The sequence below is a fragment of the Salminus brasiliensis genome, chromosome 16 (genome assembly GCF_030463535.1).
Source record: "Salminus brasiliensis chromosome 16, fSalBra1.hap2, whole genome shotgun sequence".
Lineage (NCBI taxonomy): Eukaryota > Metazoa > Chordata > Actinopteri > Characiformes > Bryconidae > Salminus > Salminus brasiliensis.
The window spans coordinates 29,825,243-29,852,135 of NC_132893.1; the positions used below are offsets into that span (position 1 = coordinate 29,825,243).

General features: G+C 41.8%; 1 protein-coding gene and 1 long non-coding RNA gene across 2 annotated transcripts; one reads left to right on the top strand and one right to left on the bottom strand.

Moving 5' to 3' along the window:
- Positions 1-963: 963 nt before the first annotated feature.
- pum3 (pumilio RNA-binding family member 3) lies at positions 964-26,824 on the bottom strand. Its single transcript, XM_072658858.1, has 18 exons — positions 26,806-26,824; positions 16,262-16,341; positions 14,332-14,508; positions 13,738-13,876; positions 13,218-13,293; positions 12,086-12,179; positions 11,302-11,368; positions 10,562-10,736; positions 9,854-9,957; positions 9,175-9,253; positions 8,916-9,014; positions 8,762-8,815; positions 8,283-8,363; positions 7,940-8,082; positions 6,505-6,727; positions 5,932-6,019; positions 4,947-5,037; positions 964-1,923 (listed from the first exon to the last, which is right to left on the bottom strand). Exons 2-18 carry the CDS (start codon positions 16,329-16,331, stop codon positions 1,797-1,799), a joined length of 1,887 nt encoding a protein of 628 aa, XP_072514959.1. The 5' UTR covers positions 16,332-16,341; positions 26,806-26,824; the 3' UTR covers positions 964-1,796.
- On the top strand, positions 20,329-26,394 carry LOC140536822 (uncharacterized). The gene is made up of 2 exons (XR_011977630.1): positions 20,329-23,214; positions 24,368-26,394. It is a non-coding gene; the product is annotated as an uncharacterized lncRNA (long non-coding RNA).
- Positions 26,825-26,893: the final 69 nt, after the last annotated feature.

The following is a 26,893-nucleotide window of genomic DNA, read 5'->3' on the forward strand; positions in this document are numbered from 1 at the left end:
AGTCTTGCTCTCAGCTGGACTCCGATCCCTTTAGACTCTTTCATGACTCAGTCTAGACAGTAATCCTAGTCTTGGTCTTGATTATAGCACAGTTTATCCACACTCCAAAAACCTGTTGATCCCGAAACTTGACATTAACTAAAAAAAAGTGTTTTCATTAAAGAAACAGACGTATGCTTCTGCAAGCACAGACAGTCCTTTAAGGCTTAATCTTTGAAGATCATAAAGAAGTCGGCGTTATGGTGAATAAGCCCCCCTCTCGGCTCCCCGAGTGCACTCTGAGAAGACGGAAGAGGAACTAGACAACAGAATTAATTCTCTAGCTTCCTCTTCCTCTCCCTTACCGAGTAAACACCTCTCTAACAGCTCGGGAGTCTGGAGGGCACAGGGCCGAGAGGTTAGGAGCACCTATAGGAACGTGAACTTGAGCTAGAAGCGGAGTTTAAACGCTCTTTTGTAGCACTCTGACAGAGTCAACCTGATTCTACGCTCCAGATAACAATCCTTTCACTCAGACAAAACGCTTTCACTGCCTCATTTCACGTCCTCCACGTGCCCACACTGACAATCTCATATATAACCACATATGCAGCAAATGGACGAAAGTATAGGGACACCTGCTCTTTCCGTTTATTGTAAAATCAAATGTATATATTTTTAAAATAGCTTATTATTATGCTTTTGTTGGAGTAACTGTCTCTACTGTCCAGAGAAGACTTTCTACTCAATTTCGGAGCATCATTGTGAGGATTTGATTGCATCCAGCGACAACAGCTTATTTAACAAACAGGCTATCCGTTCCAAAGTGTCCTACTCTGGACAAGCAAGGGATGCAAGTTTAAGTAGCTTTAAATTGCTGAATGCAATAATTAGAAGGGGTGCCCACAAACATTAGGACATATAATGTACATATTATGTTTTGGACACTTTTGCATGAGACTGTAAAAGTAATATGTAGAATACATAAGTTTTTTATTGGTAGGTGAGAACAGTCTTCAAAAAAACATTTTTTGAACATTACATTTGATGGACCAATCGAAATGCACCAAGATGACTTTGGAATAACATCATTTTCAAAAGACTTCCATTACAAGGTAAGGAGGGGGGGTCCTTCTCCTGTAAAGTTGCCTTTTGAAGGTTAATGTTTTGGGTTTTTTGTTCCTCAAAAAGGCCAATTTCAAGGAAGCTGTAATGTCAGCATCTCTCTCTATCTATATATAGCCAGACAAAAACCTCGTATCTGCATTTTTGCTGTTTCTGTTTCTTTGACGCAATTTTAAATTATTTGTCAGCTGTTAATGAACCAATACAAATGCTCCACAATGACTTTGAAGTCACCCCCCCCCATCTACAATGTCATTTTAAATCCATCCATTGCCATATCAGATTTCTGTATGGGTGAGCAACAAATTAGGACTTCTATTTTTTGACAAAACAGATTTAATCTGAAACGGTAAAATGAAGGAACAGCTAAACATGGTTTGTTCAGAAACAAAAAAAAAATTTTTTATTCATTTTTGTATCGTGACTACTACAAGCTTGAGTATGTAGTTATTTATTTTGTATTTACATACATAGAAATCCATAGGCAACCATTAAAAAAAAAAAACTAAAGAATTACAAAATTCTTCGCAGAATTATCCTGGTGGGTGTCTTGCATAAGTACACAATACTCTTGGATGACAAAAGAGAGAAAAACAACCCTGGGTTTTGAGATCTTCAGATCTTGGTCTTGGTGTCGGCACTGGCAGGAGGCTGTGTAAAAATGTGAGCCGTTGATCAGTGCTGATATTTCTTTAGACTAGTTTCTCCAGCAGAGCCTCCACTCCTTTTGAGTTTTGGATTTTTTTTAGTTTGGGAATAATGGACCGAAGAGCGGCCTTCACGTCTTTCGCTACCTCTTCATCGGCGCTCTGGAGGAGGCTGTGGAGGGAACACAAACAGAAGCTGAACAAAAAAAAAAGAAAAAAAGAAATGCTAACAAGCAGCTGCAGTCAGACTAAGGCTAATTCAGACCCCCTGTGGTGCTCATATTCATGGATGTTATGCATGGTCGCAGATCGCAGATTTCATTGTTAATGGAAATTTCAATCCAGAAGCCTAATTTGGCAACGAAACAGGCTGAATGTGGGCCTTAAGACTATAGAACATGTACAGACCCAAAGCCTAAACTTTCCTTAAAAAGCTCATTTTCAGAGCAATTAGGAAGTCTTGTATCTTCCCTTTAAAAAAAATCAATCATTATTAATAAAATATTTTCTAAATATTTTCTACATTCCGACGTCTTTAACAGAAGGCTTGACCCATGAAAACACAACTGCATTGTCCAGACCCGGGTGTACAGAGGGAAACAGACAAATCTCTCACTGCTTAAAGTCTTAGAGAGATTAGAGGAGGTCAGGCACAAAGACTGAGGAGGAGAGGGGGAGTGGAACGAACCAAAGACCCAGAGACCAGGGAGAGTTATGGGCGGGGGGAGAGTTATGGACGGGGGGAGATGGGCGGGGTGAAGTAATCCACTGCCTGGGAGAAGGGAGCCACTGTACAGCCCTTTATTAGCATACCAACATGCAGAGTGCATAATGTGACTGTGCTGCTAAACGACAGGCTTACAACTGGGCTACTCTGTAGAAAAAGCAAGCTTGACGCAGGAGCAAGAAATCTTGTGTGAAAGAGTCTTTCAGAGTCTTCTTTGTATAGAAATTACAGCTTCTGTGCTGCAGTCATTTGAACATGAATGCGCATTCCTGTGTGTGTGCGTGTTTTTTTTTAATAGCAGTATTTCACCAGTGCATATATTTTACTACTAAATGGATGCTTTTGTTCAGAGTTGGATGTTAACTACACAGGATTTATCAAAGCATGCCAGGAATTCCGACATACCCGGTCATTGGTTTGTGTTTAAAACACTTTCAGGATAAAATAGAGGCACCTATGGGATAAAACACTGTTGCCCTGCACACAGCTTGCCATTTTATTATTTAATTAATAAAAATAATAATAAAAAAAATTATTAATGATCAAGAAAACGTGATAAACAAAAACACATTGTTTGTGTGTGTAAGATTAGCTATTTCCACACCTCTCCTGGTGAAATCCCATTACATCCATTTACCTTCCAGTACAGTAGTACTGTATTTAATGAACCCTTCATTAAAGTAAACCACTAAATCATTTAGTACGGTAAGCCAGTATTAACCTACAGTCATGCCCGAAAGTATTCATACCCCTGTCAAAGTTTGACTTAAATTTACTTTTATTTAACCAGAAATTATATTTTTGCCTGGAAATGACACAGGCATCTCCCAGGAGATAACACGATGATGTACAAGAGGCATCATTGTGGGAAAAAATATTTCTCAGCTTTTATACACATTTGAACAAAAAGCGGCATGTCCAAAATTATTCATACCCTTCTCAATAATTAATAGAAAAGCCTTTATTGGCTATTACAGCAATCAAACGCTTCCTGTAATTGCTGACCAGCTTTTTGCATGTCTCCACTGGTATTTTTGCCCATTCATCTTTAGTGATGAGCTCCAACTCTTTGAGGTTCGAGGGTCTCCTTGCCATCACCCTGATCTTTAGCTCCCTCCACAGATTCTCAATTGGATTCAAGTCAGGACTCTGGCTGGGCCACTGCAAAACATTAATGTTTTTGTCTGCCAACCATTTCTTCACCACTTTGGCTGTGTGTTTTGGGTCGTTGTCGTGCTGAAATGTCCACCGGTTCCCAAGGCCACGTTTCTCTGCAGACTGCCTGATGTTGTTGTTGAGAATCTTGATGTATTGCTCTTTTTTCATGGTGCCATTTACTGCGATCAAGTTCCCTGGTCCATTGGCTGAAAAACACCCCCAAAACATTAGGTTCCCACCACCATGTTTGACAGTGGGGATGGTGTTCTTAGGGTTGAAGGCTTCTCCTTTTTTACGCCAAATGGGGCACACATCATTGTGGCCAAACAATTGAATTTTTGTTTCATCTGACCATAAAACAGAACACCAGAAGTCTTCTTCTTTGTCCAGATGAGCATTTGCAAAGGTCAAGTGGGCTTTTGTGTGCTTTTTCTGGAGAAGTGGTGTCCTCCTTGGCCTGCGTCCGTGGAACCCAGCAGTGTGCAGTGTCCGTTGAACTGTCTGCCTTGAGATGTCGCCACCAGCAGAGTCCAGATTCACCAGGATGGCCTTGGTGGTGATCCTTGGATTTTTCTTCACCTCTCTCACTATTCTCCTGGCCAGCACAGGTGTCACTTTTGGCTTCCGACCACATCTTCTGAGATTTTCCACAGTGCGGAACTTCTTGTATTTTTAAATAATACTTTGCACTGTAGCCACTGGAACTTGAAAACATTTTGATATGGCTTTATAGCCCTTTCCTGACTTGTGAGCGGCCACAATGCACAGCCGCAGGTCCTTAGTGAGCTCCTTTGTCTTAGCCATGACTGTCCACAAACCAACTGCAGAGAGCTGCTGTTTTTCTCCTGTTGAGTTGATTAAAACAGCTGTTCCCAATGAATCAGGGTAATTAGGATGCTTTAAAACAGCTTGGACTATTTGGAATGGTATAGAACTTTGGATTTTCCCATATACTGTGACAGTTTTCAAAGGGTATGAATAATTTTGGACATGCCACTTTTTGTTCAAATGTCTATAAAAGCTGAGAAATACTTTTTCCCACAATGATGCCTCTTGTACATCATCGTGTTATCTCCTGGGAGATGCCTGTGTCGTTTCAAGGCAAAAATATAACTTCTGGTTAAATAAAAGTAAATTTAAGTCAAACTTTGCCAGGGGTATGAATACTTTCGGGCATGACTGTACATGTTCTGCTCTTCTGTAGGACAATAAACATACCATCAAATATAATTCAGAAAAAAAGGTCATATCTGTCTAATGCAAACCATAAATACCTACAGACATATCGTATTACAAGCAAGCTCACTCACCAGGAGAGGACAATGGCCCCACGGTTGACTGAAGCCCACGTCTTCAGTTTATTTAACCCCACTTTCTCAAGCAGAATCCTGGAGAAACGTTCTGTGGAGACAAATTCAACAAAACTCAATAGCAGTTTGTAAGATATAGTTTCATGCAAACTTGTTAAAAGTTGGAACTCAAAGCATATCATGCCCAATATAAGGATATTAACTTTACTATGGATAGAACAATAAAAAGCACTGTCCTATAGCAAGAGCAAGTTAAATGCACACAGATCACAGTCTAAAATAATGTGCACAAACAAGCACTAACAGCAGCTGCACTGTTTAAAAAAAAAAAAAAAGGTTTCAGGACTTGGGGATCAAAACAATCTCCAATAATTTCCACTACAATTAATGCAAGCCTGATTGCATGTAAACGCAGTATTCAGTCTATGCCAAATAAACCCACAGTCAAGCCTGTCCAAGGACTTCACATCTGGGTTTAAGCTATCTGGCTAACTGAGAAATCCTGCTTTGTGAAACACCTATTTCATTTGAGGTGTTCAGGCCATCGCAACATCCTCAACAAACTGTTTGGGGTTAGGGATAAATTGGGGTTACAATTAGGGATTATATATATATATATATATATATATATATATATATATATATATATATATATATATATATATATATACCCCCTGTAGCCCACGCCTGGCATTAGGCATGGTGCCAATAGGTTCGTATTTATCTGCTCCAGAGAGTCCTATTCTATTGATATTACTTATCCACAAGCTGTGTTTGCATATCTGTGTCAGCAATGGGACTCTTTCATTCTTTCGCTAAATTCATTCTTTAGAAAGTTGGTCCACAAACATTTGGACATACATTTGTTGACTTTGCTGATATTGTATTGATACTCTTTATGGAGTTTTGAATGGCCCCTTAAAGATGAATAAAGTGTTCGATTATGTTTCTTTTCTTCAGACCCATAAGGTAGTGTCATGCTTACCCTCTCGTTCTGCTGCCTTCAACTTAGCGTCCTGCTCAATCAACCATTTCAGCACAAGATGGCCTGCAGGGTGCTCAGCCATGTGAAGCTAGGGCATAGGGGAAGGAACAACAGGTAAGACTACACCCACAAAGCTTAAGGACAAACACACATTAAATAAACAGCATACACTTAAAGTGAATGCCACGGTGGGGAAAAACGCCCCCATCTCCCACCAGTTTACACAACCTGCTAGTTATAACCACTGATTCACAGTACACTTAAACTTGAGCACCCACATCTAAAAACACAGTAACTGCACAGGTGCTGGACTACACTGATCAACAGGAAAACCACAACGGCCCACACAGTCAATTGTGCATCCATGACTATTTAATTGGCTTGAATATCCAGTAGAACAGTGGGCAGAAACACTGAAAATTAGGGAGAAGCATGGTTACTATAACGAGAGCTATATCTGGAAGCCCAAAATGGCTATTCTGTTTACTGGCTAAAAGTAAGAACTTGATATGCAGAAAGCATATTGATTAAAATACAGTATTTGTTAACAACAACAAACAACAGCGATCTCACCTGGCCATCCACACCACCAGCTACAAAGTCTTCAGCAGCCAGCTCAGCTACAGCCTCCATAGCAGGTCGTAGGTCTCCAACTGCCGCTCCCAGGATGTCGCTGACCACCACACAGGATGCCTTATCCATCACAACAGAGCGGGCATTCTCACACAGGTACTTCAGTAGTGGAGGGGATATGGCCTCCAACAGCTCCTGCCGCCTCAGAGTCACATCCTTTTTACTGCACAAAACATAAACTGCATGTTATTCAGAAGCAGTAAAACACAATTAAATTGTGTAAAAGAAATGGCAAATGTAATCAGGTAGGCAACTATAAGAAAGGGAAAAGCCTGCAATAATTAACCAACCATCAAAACGCACGACAGATAGTTTACTTAACCACTGCTGCCTACGGTCCAAGTACAGAGCCCAACAGAAAAAGAAAGTCACTAGCTTAAACTGACCACAAGATGGCACAGTGTGCACATCGACATTAGGGACTGTGAAAGTGCTCTTCAGCAGGGGGTCAGCAGTTCTGTGTTTTACATTGCTACATAACACACAGTAGTTACTTACATTGTTGGCTGAGCAGGATTTAAACAGCTTGTGCTTATTACTGTTCTAATAAATCCAATTAACAACACAGTACTGATGCGTATGTGACCTATACTACTGTTCACGGGTTTACATTTTTCAAAATAGTAGCTTCAAACACAATACTGCTTAATTTCTAGCTTTGTCAGATCCTGTTAATGACATATCAAAATAACCAGTACAATGGCAGTCAAATCAGGCCATCATTGGAAACAGCAGATAAACTATGTGGACAAAGGTTTTTTTGTTGGAGTTACCGTCTCTACTGTCCAAAGAAGGCGGCTTTCAACTAGAATTTGGAGCATTGGTGTAAGAATTTGATTGCATTCAGCAACAGAGCATTTGTGAGATCAGGATGTTGGATGATCACCACCCTACTTCAACCCCAACTCGTCCAACAAGTATTTGATGAAGCACCACCATCATTTCAGCGAACACAGTTCCACAGCTCAGCACTGGAGGACTTTATACCCCTCTAGCCCATTCCTGGCATTAGGCACGGTGCCACTAGGCTCATGTCTGTCTGCTCCAGAGAGTCTTAATCTATTGGCAATACTGCTCTACAGGCACTAGACAAGCTGTGTGCGCGTACATTTGCAAATAGATAAATGCATTCATTTGAAGGGGTGTCCACAAACATTTGGACATATTGTATAATGGAAGCCATAGCTACGTTTCTACATTTACACAGGGAGCGTATATGGGGCTTGTTGGAACTCTAATCAGACGAAACGGAGAAAAGAGCAGAAGACAACGGTTTGGTGAATACAATGAAAAATAGTTGCATTACTTGCTTTTATTGATCATTAGTAGCTGAATCCCTATATAAGGTCTGTTTAACTGTGAAGCTGGGACTAACCTGTGGACATTGCCGTCACCCTTCTCCAGCACTTTAATGATTTCTGGTAACAGATGGGCCGGGTCCCGGGGGCTGAGAAGATAGAGGATCACTTTCTTGCCATATTTATTGCTGACGACCTCGGACAGGGAACTCACCAGCTCCTGAGAACGAAAGGTTCTGTGATGAAGTTCAACAAGTTCATCAACACCTTATAAAGATATGTGGATATCCAAGAACAGGCGTCTCTCCAACTGTCTTACAACTATTCTGCTTCTTAGAAGTAGACAACGATGCACTGCACTCACCTGCAAATGAATGCAGTCAGGGTAAGATTAGATTAATGGGAAACTGAAGCACTTACTGATATGACAGCTTGTTTGACCAGTTTGGTGTCGTCAATGCAGTCAAAAGCTGCGAGAAGAACTAGGTGCGCATACTCTCCCTGTAAGACAAGCCAGCAAATCACAATCAGTATCATTATTCTCTAGCAGTACACAAGGACCAGCCCAAAAACATACACACTTTCACACATGCATTTTGGACAAGCTGAGAGATACAGTACCATCACTGAAAGTGAACGAGGCATGTGGACTGAGACTGTAGTGTGTTACCACAGGATTCTACACTAATGCATCTCTGGCCTCTTTACCAAAATCACACAGTGCAGTTAGCAGCATGCCAAGCCCCAAGCAGCAATGACCAAAGTGTCATTCTCTCCATTACAGTCAGTGGAGCTTTAATACAAATTTTCAAGCAGCTATTTTAAGGTAAAATGTAAGATAAGACTGCATTAACTGGTTATTGGTAGATGTTTCATCATATAAATGAAAATCAGATTACCATTGCAAACTTTGCAATGTACGTCTTCATGGTTTTCACAATGACCTTTCTGTCCTGAAACACAGAACACACACACAATCACATATACAGGTCAAATCTCCCAGCTGCAGCTTTAGTAGACTAGTGGACTTTCCCCAAAGTCACGAGAGTTCACCTTGGATGTGCCGTGCCACAGGCAGTGCATGGCAACACGAGCTCCATCGTGCGTGTGTGCCATGTACACCACCGACTCCCTTATTGACTCAATCATCTCCTGCAGAGACACAGCACAGGATTATTAGATTATAGGGGGATGAAAAACTGATGTAACAATAACTTTTAAACTATCACTCCTGGAGAAACGATATCTGGGGTATTATAAGTAGGTCACAGCTTCCTCAACACGCACAGCCTTCGGCAGACAGTCCACTTACTGTTCTCTGTTTAGCTGGCGCGTGGAGGAAGAAGTCTAGGTACACTTTGTGGACGAGTGAATGTTTAATGACCGCTTCCCTGTTCAGGAGGAAAAAAATATATATTTCAGAATATTTAAATAATTAAAATTACATTAAACAACTGCAATACAGCAGATACTGTATGTGCTAATGAATGGGAAATTAAATAAGTAACGGAGTAATGTATTGTTCACATTTATTTTCAGAAAAAGAGGTTAAGTTTACAAACATAATTTAATGAAAATAAAACAAAAGAATGCATTTAAATATAGAATAACATTATATTTCTATTATATCATAATATAATCTCCCAAAAAACTATAACTGGAAAATCAAAGATAAGCGTGTCCCTAAAAATATACCTAAATTAAAAAAAGACTTAAAATGTGACCATCCAGGACATTTCTTCCTGATCAGTATGAAAGGTCAGTAATATCAAATATATTTATATATAATTATATCTTGCAAACTGCCAACTACTGTAGATTTACAGAAAATGTACAATTTTAAATTAAACCACTGATTTATTTTTTATTTGAGTTAAATCTAGAAATCAAGACAGCCCCAAACCTCTCAGTTATTATCTGTCCAGCCGGTCCACACTGTTGCATCCCTATTTTAACACATAATACAGGTCACATGACTGCAGTCCACTTACTTCTGAGCCATCGGTGTGAGAATCTGTTTCATTTGTTCCATGATGCTCTCCAGTTTGTTTGGATTGCTTTCCAAAACCTTCTCTAACGTAGGACACACTGTAGACTGCAAACAAATGGTCAATGTCTTTACTTGAGATTACTCTAAACTGGTTTTACACAGATAAAAACTTCAGCTTGTCCACTAACCAACTGACCAAAACCACATGATTTTAAAAAGTATCTTCGTAGAATTTTATAGATTTTTCAAAAGTTCTGCTAAATTCAGTCGTTAGGATGTAAATAAAGTAATGCAAAGGGTTTTGATGCGATTGTGAAGTTAAATGTGAAGTTGATGATTGGGACCAGGGATTTCCATGACTAAAAACTAAATATATACATTGAAATTGTTAAGTCAATATACACACACATGTCCATGTGTAATATTGGTAAAGGTAAAATAGTGGTAAACTTGGGAAAAAGATTAGGGACTGTCTTTTCCCATACTATTACAAAACAAAGGAGGCATTAGACACAATATTTGGACCGATTTAACCTTTCTTGCCGTTAGTTTTAACAGGCTTTTCAGACACCTGGTTTCCATTGCCACCACTGTGAAGGATTTTGATTCTGATTTTTACATCTTAACTATTTATTTGCAGAAATTTTGAAAAAGCAGTGAAATTTCCCTTTAAAGTCTCTGGCCATGAGGAGAAAGCACCCTTATGTACCTTGCAGACTTGGAACGTGTTGCCATAGAGCTCCTCTGTAAGCATGAGCCTCTGGGAAAGGATGGCCTTGTCGTTGTAAGCATACTCCACCACAGACGAAGCCTCCGAATGTCTCAGCATCTGTCTGACCTGACCCTTGAAGGCCAGCATCACCTCCCCTACCTGCTGTTTGCTCCTGGTGGACCAGAGAAAGGTGCTTAGCTTAGCATTTCACTCAAAAAGGTAAGGTTACATGCAAGACTTTGGAATCAAAGCTTCAATTCAGTGCGATTTCACTCTTTCTTCTGTTTAATTTGTAGCTTCTCAGGCTTGTGGCAATTAAAAGCCATTGCCGCCTGAAGCTGTTGCTACATGGTCTATAAAACCCAACTCTATTAAGTCATGGCTTGAGTTTCACTGCATGAACAGTAAATTCTCAATTAACATTTATCACTTTCTAACAAACGCTCCCATGATTGATGAAGACAGCAGAGGGCCAAGGCCTATCAAGCCAATAAGGAAATTTAAAAGATGGGATGCGAGATAGGCACTGCTGCAGAAAGCAATATTATGCTTCGAAGGTAAATGTGAGCACTTTGATTTCCAGAGATTATTCTCTTTATTAGTTTTCCTGTTGTATATAAGGATTAAATTACTTCAGTGAATCAGGGCTAAGCTTCTCCTCCACAGTTGGAGAGGTAATATGGGAACATATACACATGTTTATAAAGAATAATAATAATAAAAAGATGTCAACTTACCCATACATTAAAAATTTCTTTACAATATTTCTAGCGTATTTGGATTTACTCAACTCCACCATGTGATCTAGAGAAAGAGTAACACATTTTGGCACAGATTTAGGTATAACAACTTAATTGGGAATAACACTTCAAACGTGCTTTCAATTAAAAAGCATTTTTTGTTTGTTTTTTAATCCCACTTGGTTACAAATAAATTATCGTAATATGCTTGTAATGTGCATATTTAAAGAGTTTTGAATAACTGGTAGAAAATTGAGGAAAACATGCATAAAATGAACTTCCAGACTGTCCAGAATAATAAACAGAGCTGTAGATCATTTTATAATGACTTAAAGAGAATATAGATTATCAGCATATTAAAATATTAAGAATGAAGTTAACAGGATCTCAGCTGTCATACAAAATACTTGTTTTTAAAAAAGCAACTTCACAGTAGAAGGAAAAACTGTTAACTACCAATAGAAGTCAATGTAAAAAAAGATTTTTTCAGCATTTCTATTGGTTCATTAATCTGGACACAATGTAAAGAACGACTGCCCAATTCAAATTATATCAAAAACTAAAAAACATCAAAAATGGAGCGCAAAAACACTTTTTTTTTTACAATTTTACTCCCAAAACACTTTAATATATTGAGCAAATCAGCAAAAACATTTTATTGATTATATTTATTTGCAAATATCAAGTTATTGTTAAATATGAAACAAGACTTCCTGTCTTTGACAACGTGCAGACATGAGTTACAAATTATGTAAGAGTTAAAATACTGCTGAAAACCAACCTTTGAGTTCATCAAAGATTTCCTGTCTTTGCTCATCATTTCCAAACTGTATAAAGCACTGAAGCACTCGAGTCGAGTCATGAGCAAACGCAATCTAGAAGACAAGACAAGATTAAAAAGATTAAACTGTAACTGACAACAAAACAGACAATTTCAAAACCAGAGTCCTATTTAATTCCAACTCAATGAATCAAGCAAGATTTAAGAGTTGTCAAATGCTCAGTAAAACAGGTAGTTATTACATTAATTTTAATTTGCTAATCTTCAGTTTCAGTTACAATGACCAAACCTTTACATTCCCCATGTGCAATTAATTATCTGTAAATAATAATATTATTCATCAGAGTTTGGGAGTTGCATTATTTTATATAGTGTGTGTATTATATATATATATATATATATATATATATATATATATATATATACATATACACACACACACACACACACACACTTTTTGTAACAAGTGTCTTGCTGTCCCTTTGCAGTTGTGACACTGAATTGTCCCACTGAGGGACTAATAAAGGATAATAAGGATAATCAACTCACACACAAACTACCACCGACTATTAAGGCAGAAGTACAATGCAGACATAAGTAACCAAATTCAGGACCAGTTAACACTGCAGTATTACATGGGCAATATTGCAGAGAGCGGCTAGAATGACAGCAGCAACATATGTATACGTGTGTTTAAACCTGGCCTGGAGTCTGTCTCACATGACCTTCGACTCAAGATCACAAAAGCCATAAACACAGCCTCCAATACTTGATGCCACACTGCTCACACAGCCAAGCAATTCCAGACATGTGCACAGAAAGACCTCATGACAGAGGTGACGAACTCAATCAAGGTAACAGGCCACATTACACACAGTCCAGGGGGCCAGACCTATTTTTACTGGAAAACCTGATACTCTGTTTTCCTACAAAGAGATAATATTTTTTTCTGAGTTTGCTATTAGAGAATTCCTTAAATCACAACAGACTTCTCATTTGAGAATCAGGCACTGAATCAGTTTGAGCAATAGGGCTAATTATTAGTACTAGTATATGTGGCTGTTAAGGGACTCGCAGGTCCTGAATTCTGTGTACAAGCCTGCTGACAACACACTGCAAAAAGAGCACTTACTGTCTTAACTTTGCCCCGCACAAGGGCTTGGAGATCCTTCAATAACTTTTCTCTCTTTTCTTTGTTGCAGTCCTTCCTGTATCAAATAAAGCAGTCACATTCAAAACATTCACAACTTTTTTCATTCCAATTTCAGTATTACTGTAAGTGGGTTATAGGATTGGATATCATCACCCCCCCCCCACCCCCCCCAGCCCCGCATCTCAGTCATTTATGCAGAGATTTCTTATCCTGTGCAAACTGGCCATATAGTTCACAGACGTGACCTGTAGTAAATGACATTACTCCACCTCCACATGTAAAGTAATCCTGTCTGAACTGGGTTTAAACAAAAAGCTCAAATCAGATTTCATTTTCTTTGCTTTATCAGCTCTGATCTGCAGATTCAGACAGATGTGTGACAATGTATTTTGTGAAGTGTAAGCATGTAGTTAATGTAAATAGATAAATAAATAAATAAATAAAGTTAGAATTTGATATCTGCATGCCTGACTGAACAACACTACAGAGAGTGACTCACCTTCTAATCGTCTCCCAGACTTGTTTGGCTCTGATTACAATGGGGAACATGTCCTTTCTATCGTTCTGTTGTCGGCTCTGTTTCAGCTCTTTCTTCTTTTGTTTGAGCTCATTCCACTTCGGTTTCTTCGCTTCAGATCCTGCAAGGTTCACAATAAACATTAAACATCCAACATTAATGTCAGTCTGACCTCTACAGTCCTATTAAACCTAGAGCTGGGCAATAAGACAATATTTTGTTATGACTCATATTATGCTTAACTAAGCAAATCAAGGATATTGTTCGTGCTTAATGAACATGTTTCATTACCAACAGTGTAATTGGACTGGTTTAATTAGATGAAGCTTAGCAGATAAAATGATTAAATAATATAATTAAATAATAAAAATCACTGTGTTCAGTACAGGAGAATATCTGAAGAGTAGTTTTAAAGAATCTGTTGATTCTACTGATGCATTTAGTCTGTGATTACACGTATCGTGAAAAATGTACTGAAATATCATAATACAGTATTTTCACCATATCGCCCAGCCCTTATCAAATCAGACACCCTTTTCTTAGTTTTACTCCATAATAAATACCAATAAGACTTACCCTCTTCCACGTTCCCCTCAGACAGTTTTCTCTTTTTCGCAAACTTTCCATCTGTTGGCTTTTGCTTCATGAATTTCTGGGCTCCCCCTTTTCCTGCCGATTTTTCAAAAGGCTTCTTTTTGTCCGAGTTGTAAGGTTTGAAGGGACGTTTACCAGGAGATTTTCCATCAAATTTGCCTAGACGTTTCACATAAAAAAACAAAGACACATGCAAATATTTTCAGATCAGTTTAGCCCATTCAGCCTAGGACAGTTCACACTAAACTAAGACTGGCTGGGATGGCCAGTGTTCAGCACACATCAGACCAACTACTTTTTCAAAATGTACTGTTCATGTCTTCGGGGCAGTGAAAACAGCCCCTTTTGGGTTCATAACATTGCCTCACAAAAACAAACACACACATCTGACTACTAGTCAGATGACTACTGCATCACTGTCTAGTACAGCAGCTGTACTGCCTACGACCACAAGACCCTAAAGAGAGTGGTGAGGACAGCGGAGTCCATCATAGGCAGCAAACTTCCAGACCTGCAGGACATCTACCGGTCCCGCTGCCTGAGAAAAATCCAGAAGATCCAGTTGGACTGTAGCCACCCAGCACACGGCCTGTTCACCTTACTGCCATCAGGCAGGAGGTACCGCAGCATCCAGGCCGGAACAAACCAGCTAATGAACAGTTTCTACCCACAAGCCATCAGGTTCCTGAACAAGGTCCCTGTGAACCTTTCACCAACACCACTGCACTCGTTCACTTTATTATTAATACTCTATAGATCACTGCTATGGACAACATCACTAAGTCACTTTATACAACAGGAATAAACATAAACATACATATTTATACTTAGCTCCACTCTCTCTCAGACTATACCTGTCTCATAAATGTACATATCAGAGAATACCTACAGATCCCTCCTGTCTTTGTATATTCTGTATTTTGTAGAATATTTATATATATTATCTATAATATATATTATATTTAATATAATTTTGATAGAACATTTTAATGTTTAGTATGCATATAGTTTTGTCCTCCTGTAGAGCATCAACCTGAGCCTTACCACATATGCATTTCAATGCATAAATGTCCTGACATGTTGTGCAAATGGCAAATAAACCTGAAACTTGAAACTAGAGCAAAATACATGGTAGTTAGTCTTAATAGAGATCATTTAATATAATAAAGAAGTCTTAAAGACACAGTAACAAACAGTAGACTATGAGCCCTTTAATTCTGAACTGGCTTTGACTATTATAGCCACAACATCACCAAGTCACTTTATACAACAGGAATAAACATAAACATACATATTTATACTTAGCTCCACTCTCTCTCAGACTATACCTGTCTCATAAATGTACATATCAGACAAAACTATATGCATACTAAACATTAAAATGTTCTATCAAAATTTTATTAAATATAATATATATTATAGATAATATATATAACTATTCTACAAAATACAGAATATAAATATGTACATATGTATATATGTATATATACACACACACACACACACAGACACGCACTATTTCATCTCTGTATATATATTTGTATATTTGTATTCTGTACTTTTTTTTGCTTATATTTCTATATTTTCATTTTTATATTCTATTCTTTAACTTAAATGTAACTTATTCTATTTTTATTTTCTTCATTTTTATTTTGCACTTTTGCACTTTACTTCATTAAGTTAAGGTTTAGTTAAGTTTAAATGTAGATTTTTATTGTATAGCTTGATGTGAGCAGACTGTCAAAAAAGCATTTCACTGCAGGTTATACTGTGTATGACTATATATGTGACAAATAAAATTTGATTTGATTTTGACATATTAGCTAACACTCTTTCCTTCAATCATGCACATCACTGAAGCTCTGATTGTGAATTTTACCCAAATAAACAGCCAGTCAACTGGTGTCCTTACCTTTCCCCTTGAATGCAGGTTTCTTTCCATCTTTAGCACCGAATGATTTCTTCCTTGGTTTGGCCTCCATTACTGACAACCTGCAGCACAGAAGCAGAGAGACAGCCTCAGTGAAGGAGCTTCAGCTGCGAGGGTGTACAACTACTGCTTCTCATGAACACCACAAACCCAGAGACAGTGTTGTAGTAAAATGTTTATTATACCTTGTGTTTGTTGACAAATTATCCTTAAATAATGATTACTCAACTTAGTATTAACAACTACATAATCATTGTGTGAAACCTTGTATTTTATATGCATCTATACAAATGATTATCCGATACTTATATCATGTAGGCTTACACACATAGCTAACAATGTATGGCTTGTTTCTAACCCACATAATACCCACTTGTAACACGTATTGGTGTGCGACATATAGAGTCACTTTGCATGGCATATTACTCACCCACTTACTAACTTACATGATATTTACTCATAAGACATATTATAACCTTATTACATTGTATGGCCTACTAACTCACATGACATGGCCTCCTGAGACACATTAACATGTAACATATGGAGTTCTATGGTAAAGGCGGGTGATTCACGCTTAAAGACATTTGCGTTACTAAAACTATACATCAGCATGACAAGTGAGGCCACTCCATGTGTCTGAAGTCACTGTCATGGACCATCGTGTTGGCCCCAATTGGGACTGGTGTACTTTGTTTGAACTGAAGTGATATGGAGGGGATGCTGATAGGGTCGGACAAAGCGGCCTTCTCTCTGTGTGGGTAACTCCCTAACCTGCAGCTGCCTCGCACACACATAGAGAATGCTACACTGTCCAGCTTTGAGAAAATACAAAACATAGTCAAGGTCAAGCATGATGGTGGAGTCAGACACGTGAATCTGAGTACTAACATGTGCCATCTTGCATATTCACATAGACTAATCTGTAGAAACGCCTCATCGGCAGGTTTCACGTCATTTGGGGTATAAACGTGGAGTCAGATGAGAACGGGGTCGGAACTTTGCTTTGGGATGGTTGATACACTGTCTTTAATGCATTTGTTCTCCTGGATCCAGCATTCTTAAATAAATACTTTGGTTTGCTTCTAACTTCACTCCACTCGTCTGCGACTCTTTCCACAAAACGAACACGCAAGGTGTTGCGCCCCGGAAGAGGGGTGGGGTACGGGCAACACTATGTAGACATTTTTCTACAAATTGGTGACCTCCGACGTGTGGGAAAGTTGTGACGAAAGACGGCATCCGGCACTGATCCACTCGCGCGCGCACCACAAAAAGGTAAGCAGAGCCTGTTAATCGAATTCTGCATATTGAATATCTGAAATTTGAGTGGTGAGGCGGTCCGAGTGCTGTCTGGAGGGGAGCAGGAAGCATATCAATTTATTTATGGTTAATGCCGATGGGTGATTCCGGCTAGGGGTAACTCCGACGGGTGATTCCGGAGTAGGGTTTTTCTATTTTATATGGTTAATGCCGATGGGTGATTCCGGCTAGGGGTAACTCCGACGGGTGATTCCGGAGTAGGGTTTTTCTATTTTATATGGTTAATGCCGATGGGTGATTCCGGCTAAAGGTAACTCCGACGGGTGATTCCGGAGTAGGGTTTTTCTATTTTATATGGTTAATGCCGATGGGTGATTCCGGCTAAAGGTAACTCCGACGGGTGATTCCGGAGTAGGGTTTTTCTATTTTATATGGTTAATGCCGATGGGTGATTCCGGCTAAAGGTAACTCCGACGGGTGATTCCGGAGCAAGGGTTAGGATTGGAAGCTGGCGTATCCCCCCGACATCTGACGAGGTGGTCGGATAATTGCCAGGTGGGAGACTCACCTCGAGATTGATCCACTCGCAAAGTAGTCATGGTTATTATTGTTGTGTATTTTTAATTGTATAAAGCAGAAGCGGTTCCTGCTAAAAGGGTTGTATTGTATGATTTTATTGTGATCTTGTGTATTAAAGCAGCTGTTTAATTTTGTTTCACTCGGATTGGCGACTCCGCAGGTATAGGTAATACCTGGAACATCGAACTACTATAACTAGGTTATAGTGGGACCGTGTGGGCGGCGCTTTGTCAGAGACAAGTAATTGGCCTGAATGTCTAGTTTAAAAGGAGTTCACATAAGTGCATGTGCGCACGGCGCTGTATGTCTCATATATGATATGTCCATATAAGTGCGTGCACACTGCGCTGTATGTAGTTTAAGTGTGAATGTTTAGTTTAAAAAGAGGCTGTATGGCCATATAAGTGCGTGTGAGCACGCCGCTGTGTGTTTCATATTTTGCCTAACTGTGTGAAAGGGGCGGAGGGCCCACAAGTGTGACTGGGTGCCAATTACAGGTACTTGCTTCTGTAAGCACGGCTCGGCCGGCTGGTCGGGGACCAGGCGTACCTAGCGTTGTGTAAAGGATACACACAAGAGCTTTTTCAGTGCGCCTGAGAGAGCCTTGACGAACACACGGTTGTGCTGTATATGATTATCAGACTGTGAAATTCTTCACTGAGCTGAAAGCTGAAATTTTTCCTCTTCTCTTTCCCTGTTATATACCGCCGAGGAGCGCGGAGCGCAGCGGCTGCTGCGGAGAAGCGCAGAGGGGGAGCCCTGGGAGGACACTGCTCGAAAAATCTCAATGCGTGAAACCCTGCGGTGTTAACGTAATCGCATTTGAGAGAGAAGTAGAGCGAAGACCCATTCAGGTGAGATCCATCCTTGATCAGCACCTTGCACACAACATGGCTAGTAGTAGAAATTTGAGTAAAGAACTAAATGCCCTTTACGGCGTGGGAAACTGGGAATGGAAACTCTTTGAACTGCAAATAGAGAGGGTAGCCCAGGGGGTTAAAGAAGGTGTGATAAATCTGAAACAGCGAGATGAGGTGCAGAAAAGTGTGATCAGCAGGTTTGAGACATGGTGACAAAAACATACGGGAGAGAGGACATGTTTAATACACTGCATTAATCAGATGAAGAAAGAGTTAGAAGACAGATCAGGTCAGGCTGAAGCAGAAATGAAGCGGGCTGGTTTGTTCAAAAGAACAAAGGCTAAAAATAGCTTTAAAGCAGCACAGGAGGACTTAGCAGAGCTGATAGCTATCATAACTGCATTTCTGAGCATGATACCCGATTTAGTCACACTGAAAATACAGGATCCGTCCCGGCCGAAGGCGAACGCACCATCTGCGGAGAAGGCGGAAGTGGACAGTGAGTATACAAAACACAAGGGGGAGGGGCCTGACGCCCTGCCTCCGCCATACAACCCAAGACACATCCCACCTGCAGATATTCTGTTGCCAGTCTTCACCATAGACACAGGGACAGTCAGAGTGGAGCAGCAGGAAAGGGGGGGCTCAGCCCGAGAGCACACACCACTAGCTGACACCACAGCTCACAGCAGAGAGCAGGCAGCAGATAGTTACGCACACACTGCAGATCCCTTTCTACTGCGCAGACAACATGAGACCCTTAATGACGACCAGACTGACACCCACTGTTATGACGATCTACATGCAAAGGGGACTAATAGAACTGAGGATAAACAGCGCCATCACTGTACACAAACATTGGCCAAACCATCTATTAACCCATTACGCCAAAACACAAAACCCACGGTCATTATTACAGCAGCTTTAGAGGGACATGGGACAACTGATGATGACTCTGACGATCTCGACTGCATACCAGCTGACGAGTGCAGGGTAGTGGGACATATAAGGGACAGAACAGTAGCTGACTTGAACCGTACCCTACATGACATGGAACAGATGATACTAGCAGAACAAAGAGACTTGGAATTACGCCAACAGGCCCTTGACTGCAGCACCACAACCACAGACACAGCAGCCAAATGAGCAGACACCACAGATGATAACATCACCACAGCAACCACAAACATTCATGAACACACAAGCATACATGCCCACCCAGCCATGGCCAACACAATACCCACCATATAGTTATGGACCACGCCCATACTTCCCACAACGGCCCTACTCAAGGGGCAGGGGGCGGGGTGGTGGACGGTGGCGGGGCGGGCGCCAGCCTGGACCCGGTGCATGTCTGAGATGCGGGGCCATGGGCCACTGGGCAGCACAATGTACAGCACCACTCTCACCTGAGACGACATATCCGCACCAGGCACCACACCCACACGCGGCACCACAACCAGCCCCACGGCAACATCCTGCTGGACAGTACAGCATGGAGCCATGGGGTGGACGCTGACGGGGCCCAGAGGAGCACCAGGACAGCAGGGCTAGGGCAGAACCCATGCTGTCATTGACTGTGGGGGCCTCCAAAATCCCTTTTCTGGTGGACACGGGAGCCACATGGTCAGTCATCACCACAGTATTACCAGCACACCTGATGAGTGAACAAACTGTGCAGGTTAGGGGCTTCTCGGGGAAACCTACATCACTGCCAAAAACAAGACAGTTACCAGTCAATACTGGTGTACAGACTGTGTCACATTCATTTTTGATTGCACCACACGCACCCTTGAACATTTGTGGTAGAGACTTATTGATGAAAATGGGGGTCACTATTTTATGTCAACCAGACGGAATTACTCTTACATGGCTAGATGGACATAACACTGTGGGTGTGATGGGGTACACGGATGGAATGTACCTGATACGGCCAGAACAGGATGAGTCAGTGGACATTTACTGGGGACTATTGTCTGAACTAACAGACCCAACACCACCACTAATTGACCTGTTTCAACAATGGTCGCCTTGGATTGGGGCTATGGCACCCTATATCCCGCCGCCCGACCCGTTCCATGTCACCCTGTTCTATGATGTAGGGGGAGATTTAACTTACTATGACACATTTCAGACAGAATTAGAGGGTACTCAGTGGTCTGTTGACACCACAGGGATTTATGTGGGTCCTGAAGGGGTGGCATCACCAGTCACACTGACACCACAACAACACTGTTGGTACAAAATGTCAGACACAGCAGCACCACACATTTCACTAGCTCTCCATCCGAAGCATGAGGCCAAGCAGTTGGGCCCTATGGTAAAAAGAGCAAACGAGGCCACGGATTGGGTCCGGACCCAGCTGCCCGGCGTCATGTTTTCACAGTCCACACAGACATACCACATCACTGATAACTCACCTATCTCAGTCACATTACAACATCAATTGCTACCTAGACACCATGGTTGTGAGGACTCTGATCACCCGCTAACAGAAGCATTATTGGCATCACTGCCTGACACACTGTGGTCCACAGGCCCAGACGATGTAGGATACATAGATCAGACACCAGTCTCATTTTCCATGGCCACTACAGAACCGATTTGGGTTCCCCAATATAGACACAAGCCAGATGCTGTTGAATCATTGGACAAAACGGTCCAGGCCTTGGTGGAGGCCGGAGTCCTGGAACCGTGCCAATCAGCATGGAACACACCGATTTTGCCGGTTCCAAAAAAGGAACCTGGCCAATATCGGATGGCCCATGATCTGAGAGCCATAAATGCAGCATTGGCTACGGCCACTGTTCCAGTTCCCAACCCATACACTGCCCTATCAGAGTTGGGTCCGGACATGAAGTGGTTCACCTGCATTGACTTAGCTAACGCATTTTTCTGTGTGCCACTGGCAGAACACTGCAGAGATATTTGTGCATTCACACACAAAGGCACCCAATTCCGGTACAATAGGCTACCTCAGGGACTAGCCCTGTCTCCGGGCCTATTTAATCAGGCTCTGAGGCAGAGTCTGGAATCATGCCAACTGCCAGAACACTCCCTTTTGACCCAGTACGTAGATGACGTCATTATTTCAGCCACGACGCCGGAAATCTGCCTTGAGGCCACCAAGGCAGCGCTGGAATGTTTAGCAAAGGCTGGGTACAAAGTGTCCAAACAAAAGTTACAGTGCTGTAGATCTAGAGTTACTTTCCTGGGGAGGGTAGTAACACAGGGGTCGACAGGCTTGTCAGCCACACACAGGTCCGCTATACTGTCACACACAAGACCGGAGACTGTTAAAGACATGTTAGCATTCTTAGGACTGACAGGCTATAGTAGACAATACATTCCTGACTTTGTTGGACGAACACAACCTCTTAGGGACATGGTGAAAACCGTGGGGATGAGAAATTTGTCTGGTAACCTGACTTGGACGGTAGAAACAGAACAGGCATTTATAGATGTTAAACAGGCCTTATCTACTGCAGCTGACCTAGCCAGACCTAACTATTCACTACCTTTTTACCTGGATGTTTCTGAAACAGACACTTTGGTTAATGGTGTACTGTTTCAGAAAAAGGGGGAAGGTAGAGCAGTGCTAATGTACTTAAGTGTTCCATTGGACCTTATAGAGAGGAGACAACCACAGTGCACAAGACATGTAGCAGGACTGACCAAATTAGTCCAGAAAACAGCACATCTGGTAGCAGGATACCCATTGCACATACTAACCACACACGGAGTAGTGGCATACATAAACTCACAGATGTTTACACTCACTCCCTTGCGACAGAGACGCATTCACAAAGCACTGACTGCACCCAACATCACCTACACACATGAAGGAGTCAACATGGCAGAGGGGATGCTGGAAGGCCCACCACATGAGTGTGAGGAACAGGTAGAGAGGCAAGGAAAAGTAAGACCAGATTTACAGGCCACACCCATCCCAGGGTCGTGGAATTTGTGGACAGATGGGTGTGGGTACAGAACAAACACAGGTGGAATCAGAGCAGGATACGCGGTAGTCCAGGAAGCAAGGGGGGAGGCACATGAGTTTTGGACAGTCATAGCAGAAGAAGTGAAACAAAATCCATCAGCACAGAAAGCAGAACTACTAGCAGTAATCGCAGCACTAGAACTGGCAGAAGGGAGAGACGTCACTATCTACAGCGACTCAGCATACGTAGTGACAGCAGCACATGTAGACATTCCACACTGGAAGCAAGCTGGGTATGTCACAAGCGCTGGGAAACCAGTCAAACATAAAACAGAATTAATGCGATTAGAAGCAGCCATACACAAACCGAGCAAAGTAGCAATTGTAAAGTGTAAAGGACACCAAAAGGGAGACACAATGATAAACAGAGGGAATGAAGCAGCAGATGGGGCAGCAAAAAGAGCAGCAGGCTACACGGAACCCAACACCATGTTTGTGTTGGACTCCAGTGTACCCTGGGAACCGATTCCCACAGGACAAGAGCTTAGACGCCTACAGGATGAGGCAAGTCCAGAGGAGAAGTCAACATGGCTAGCAAAGGGGGCTAGTCCAGACGGCCAGGTGTGGATGTCACAAAGGGGACAAGCAGTGTTACCAATGTCACTAGCGAAAGCAGTTCTAGAAGAAGCACACACAGTAGCACACGTAGGGAGACAACAAACACTGGAAAATCTAAAACAATGGTGGCACCCATTCATGTCAGCCTTAGTGGTAGATTACATCACCCAATGTCAGATTTGTAACACCCAGAACGTAGCAAAAGCACTTAAGCCAACACCTGGAAAGTTTCCATTGCCAGATTCCCACGGAGAAGAAATTCAGATTGACTATACTGACATGATTGACTCAGTAAGGAGATACAGGTATCTCCTGGTGGTAGTAGACCGATTTTCAGGGTGGGTGGAGGCAATTCCCACCATAAAAGAGGATGCCAGGTCTGTGTGCAAGATGTTGATCAATTGTTGGATACCACAACACGGGTTCCCCAGGAAGGTTCACTCAGATAATGGGAGTCATTTTACGAGCAAGACACTGCAGTGGGTGGAGCAGTCGTTGGGGCTGCGCCATAGCTATGGTTGTGTGTATCATCCTGCCTCACAGGGTCAGGTGGAGAGGATGAATCAAAATTTAAAATCCAAGCTAGCTAAGATTACACTGACCACGGGCATGAATTGGCTAGATGCCCTCCCAATGGCCCTGATCAGCATTCGGAACTCAATTAATAGAAGCACAGGCTTCTCCCCATTTGAACTGGTCAGAGGCATAGCATTTCCAGGCCCAAAAACAAGATTGAGCCCCGATACAGGCTCGCCTGGGATTACAACAGATACATATCGACAGCTGTTTTTGAAACTAAAATCAGTGTGTGAGGATTTATCTGTACAGGTACGGAGAAACAGAGGAGGAGACGAGGACCGCGAGATACCCCCGGAGGTGGCCGTGGCCCCATGGTTGTACCTGAGAGCCATTAAGCGAAAGTGGTCAGAGCCTCGCTGGACAGGTCCATTCCAGGTGACAGAGAGAACCAGCCACGCGGTACGACTCCAGAGCAAAGGCAGCTCGTGGTACCACCTATCTCAGTGCAAGCCAGCACTGCCACCCGGGGACCAACAGGTGCAGAAGCAAGCATCCAATCAGCAACAAGTGCCATCTGAGCACGCCTTGAGAGAGAGATGCGCGACAAGAGCGCATCTACCTGACCAACTGACACCGAGCTGACGACAAGCGACATCCGAGCACCCCCGGGCCCGAGGGGAGCCACCGAGGAGCTGTCCAGCACTGACGGTGGACCAGAACAATAAAACATTTTTTCTTTACAGGTTGCCTTGAACTATCTAAGAGATTGTAAAAAAACAAAAAAACACACATTGTAACTTTAACACTTACACATATAGGGTTATAGACAATAGTTTACTAAGTAGAGGGAAACTTAGAGGGAAAACACATTTGTTGTCTAATAATGGCTTGGTACGGGAAAAGGGGGTGGCAAAGGGCAAAATACAGACACCATAACGAACCACCACTTCCTCCAGTTCTTCCAACATGGCTGCAGATAATAATAACAATTACTGATAATGATATGATATATATATAATGATCACAATACTGGCCATTGTCTCAAGTCAGGAACAACCAATAACGGTAGAAGGGACAGTTGTCAATATATACACGTATGATGGAGGGTAAAGACAGCAAACCACCATATATGTTACCTATTTTGGACTGTGAGGAAGAGCAGGAGGAACTGTTATAAAAAACCATTGTGGGGATAACTATATGGGAATAATGTCACTTCCTCCATTGACATGGGTAAAATTGGCCGCCTGGGGCAGAGGGGTTGTGAGAGAATTTTTCCTGTCAAAATTGGTTGGTTGGCTGCCGGACAGGTTTTCGCTCTCACAAATGTAAACCACATGTCAAACACATGTTTGGAGGAACTACCAGTGTGTTGACGTGTCTTCGAGGACACGTCAAAAGGGAGATTGTTGTAGTAAAATGTTTATTATACCTTGTGTTTGTTGACAAATTATCCTTAAATAATGATTACTCAACTTAGTATTAACAACTACATAATCATTGTGTGAAACCTTGTATTTTATATGCATCTATACAAATGATTATCCGATACTTATATCATGTAGGCTTACACACATAGCTAACAATGTATGGCTTGTTTCTAACCCACATAATACCCACTTGTAACACGTATTGGTGTGCGACATATAGAGTCACTTTGCATGGCATATTACTCACCCACTTACTAACTTACATGATATTTACTCATAAGACATATTATAACCTTATTACATTGTATGGCCTACTAACTCACATGACATGGCCTCCTGAGACACATTAACATGTAACATATGGAGTTCTATGGTAAAGGCGGGTGATTCACGCTTAAAGACATTTGCGTTACTAAAACTATACATCAGCATGACAAGTGAGGCCACTCCATGTGTCTGAAGTCACTGTCATGGACCATCGTGTTGGCCCCAATTGGGACTGGTGTACTTTGTTTGAACTGAAGTGATATGGAGGGGATGCTGATAGGGTCGGACAAAGCGGCCTTCTCTCTGTGTGGGTAACTCCCTAACCTGCAGCTGCCTCGCACACACATAGAGAATGCTACACTGTCCAGCTTTGAGAAAATACAAAACATAGTCAAGGTCAAGCATGATGGTGGAGTCAGACACGTGAATCTGAGTACTAACATGTGCCATCTTGCATATTCACATAGACTAATCTGTAGAAACGCCTCATCGGCAGGTTTCACGTCATTTGGGGTATAAACGTGGAGTCAGATGAGAACGGGGTCGGAACTTTGCTTTGGGATGGTTGATACACTGTCTTTAATGCATTTGTTCTCCTGGATCCAGCATTCTTAAATAAATACTTTGGTTTGCTTCTAACTTCACTCCACTCGTCTGCGACTCTTTCCACAAAACGAACACGCAAGGTGTTGCGCCCCGGAAGAGGGGTGGGGTACGGGCAACACTATGTAGACATTTTTCTACAACAGAGACAGGTCTAAAAGCTCTTAAAAGGACAGGCTGGACTCCTACGTGTTAAATAAAACCGATGTATTTAGAGGGATTCGGGCTTTCACGCTTTAGCCCCGGAGCTAACCGCTAGCGCTAGCTCTGCCCCACATTTCCCAGCTTTATTAACAGTAACCGCCCTGAACAAGCTTCAGGTGCTGTGTATAACGGTGTCATTTAAGTGTAGTAAGAAAAGCTGATGTCAGACCAGACTTTTAAAGCTGTTTTAGGGAGAAAATAGATCAAATTCAGGAGCAGAGAAGCTTAAACACGTTTACTCACCCATGTGTACACGAAAACACTTTACGGCAGCGAGGTGTCGTAACAGGCGAAGCGCTGATTTTGCGACACTCCGTCGATTTACGGTCAT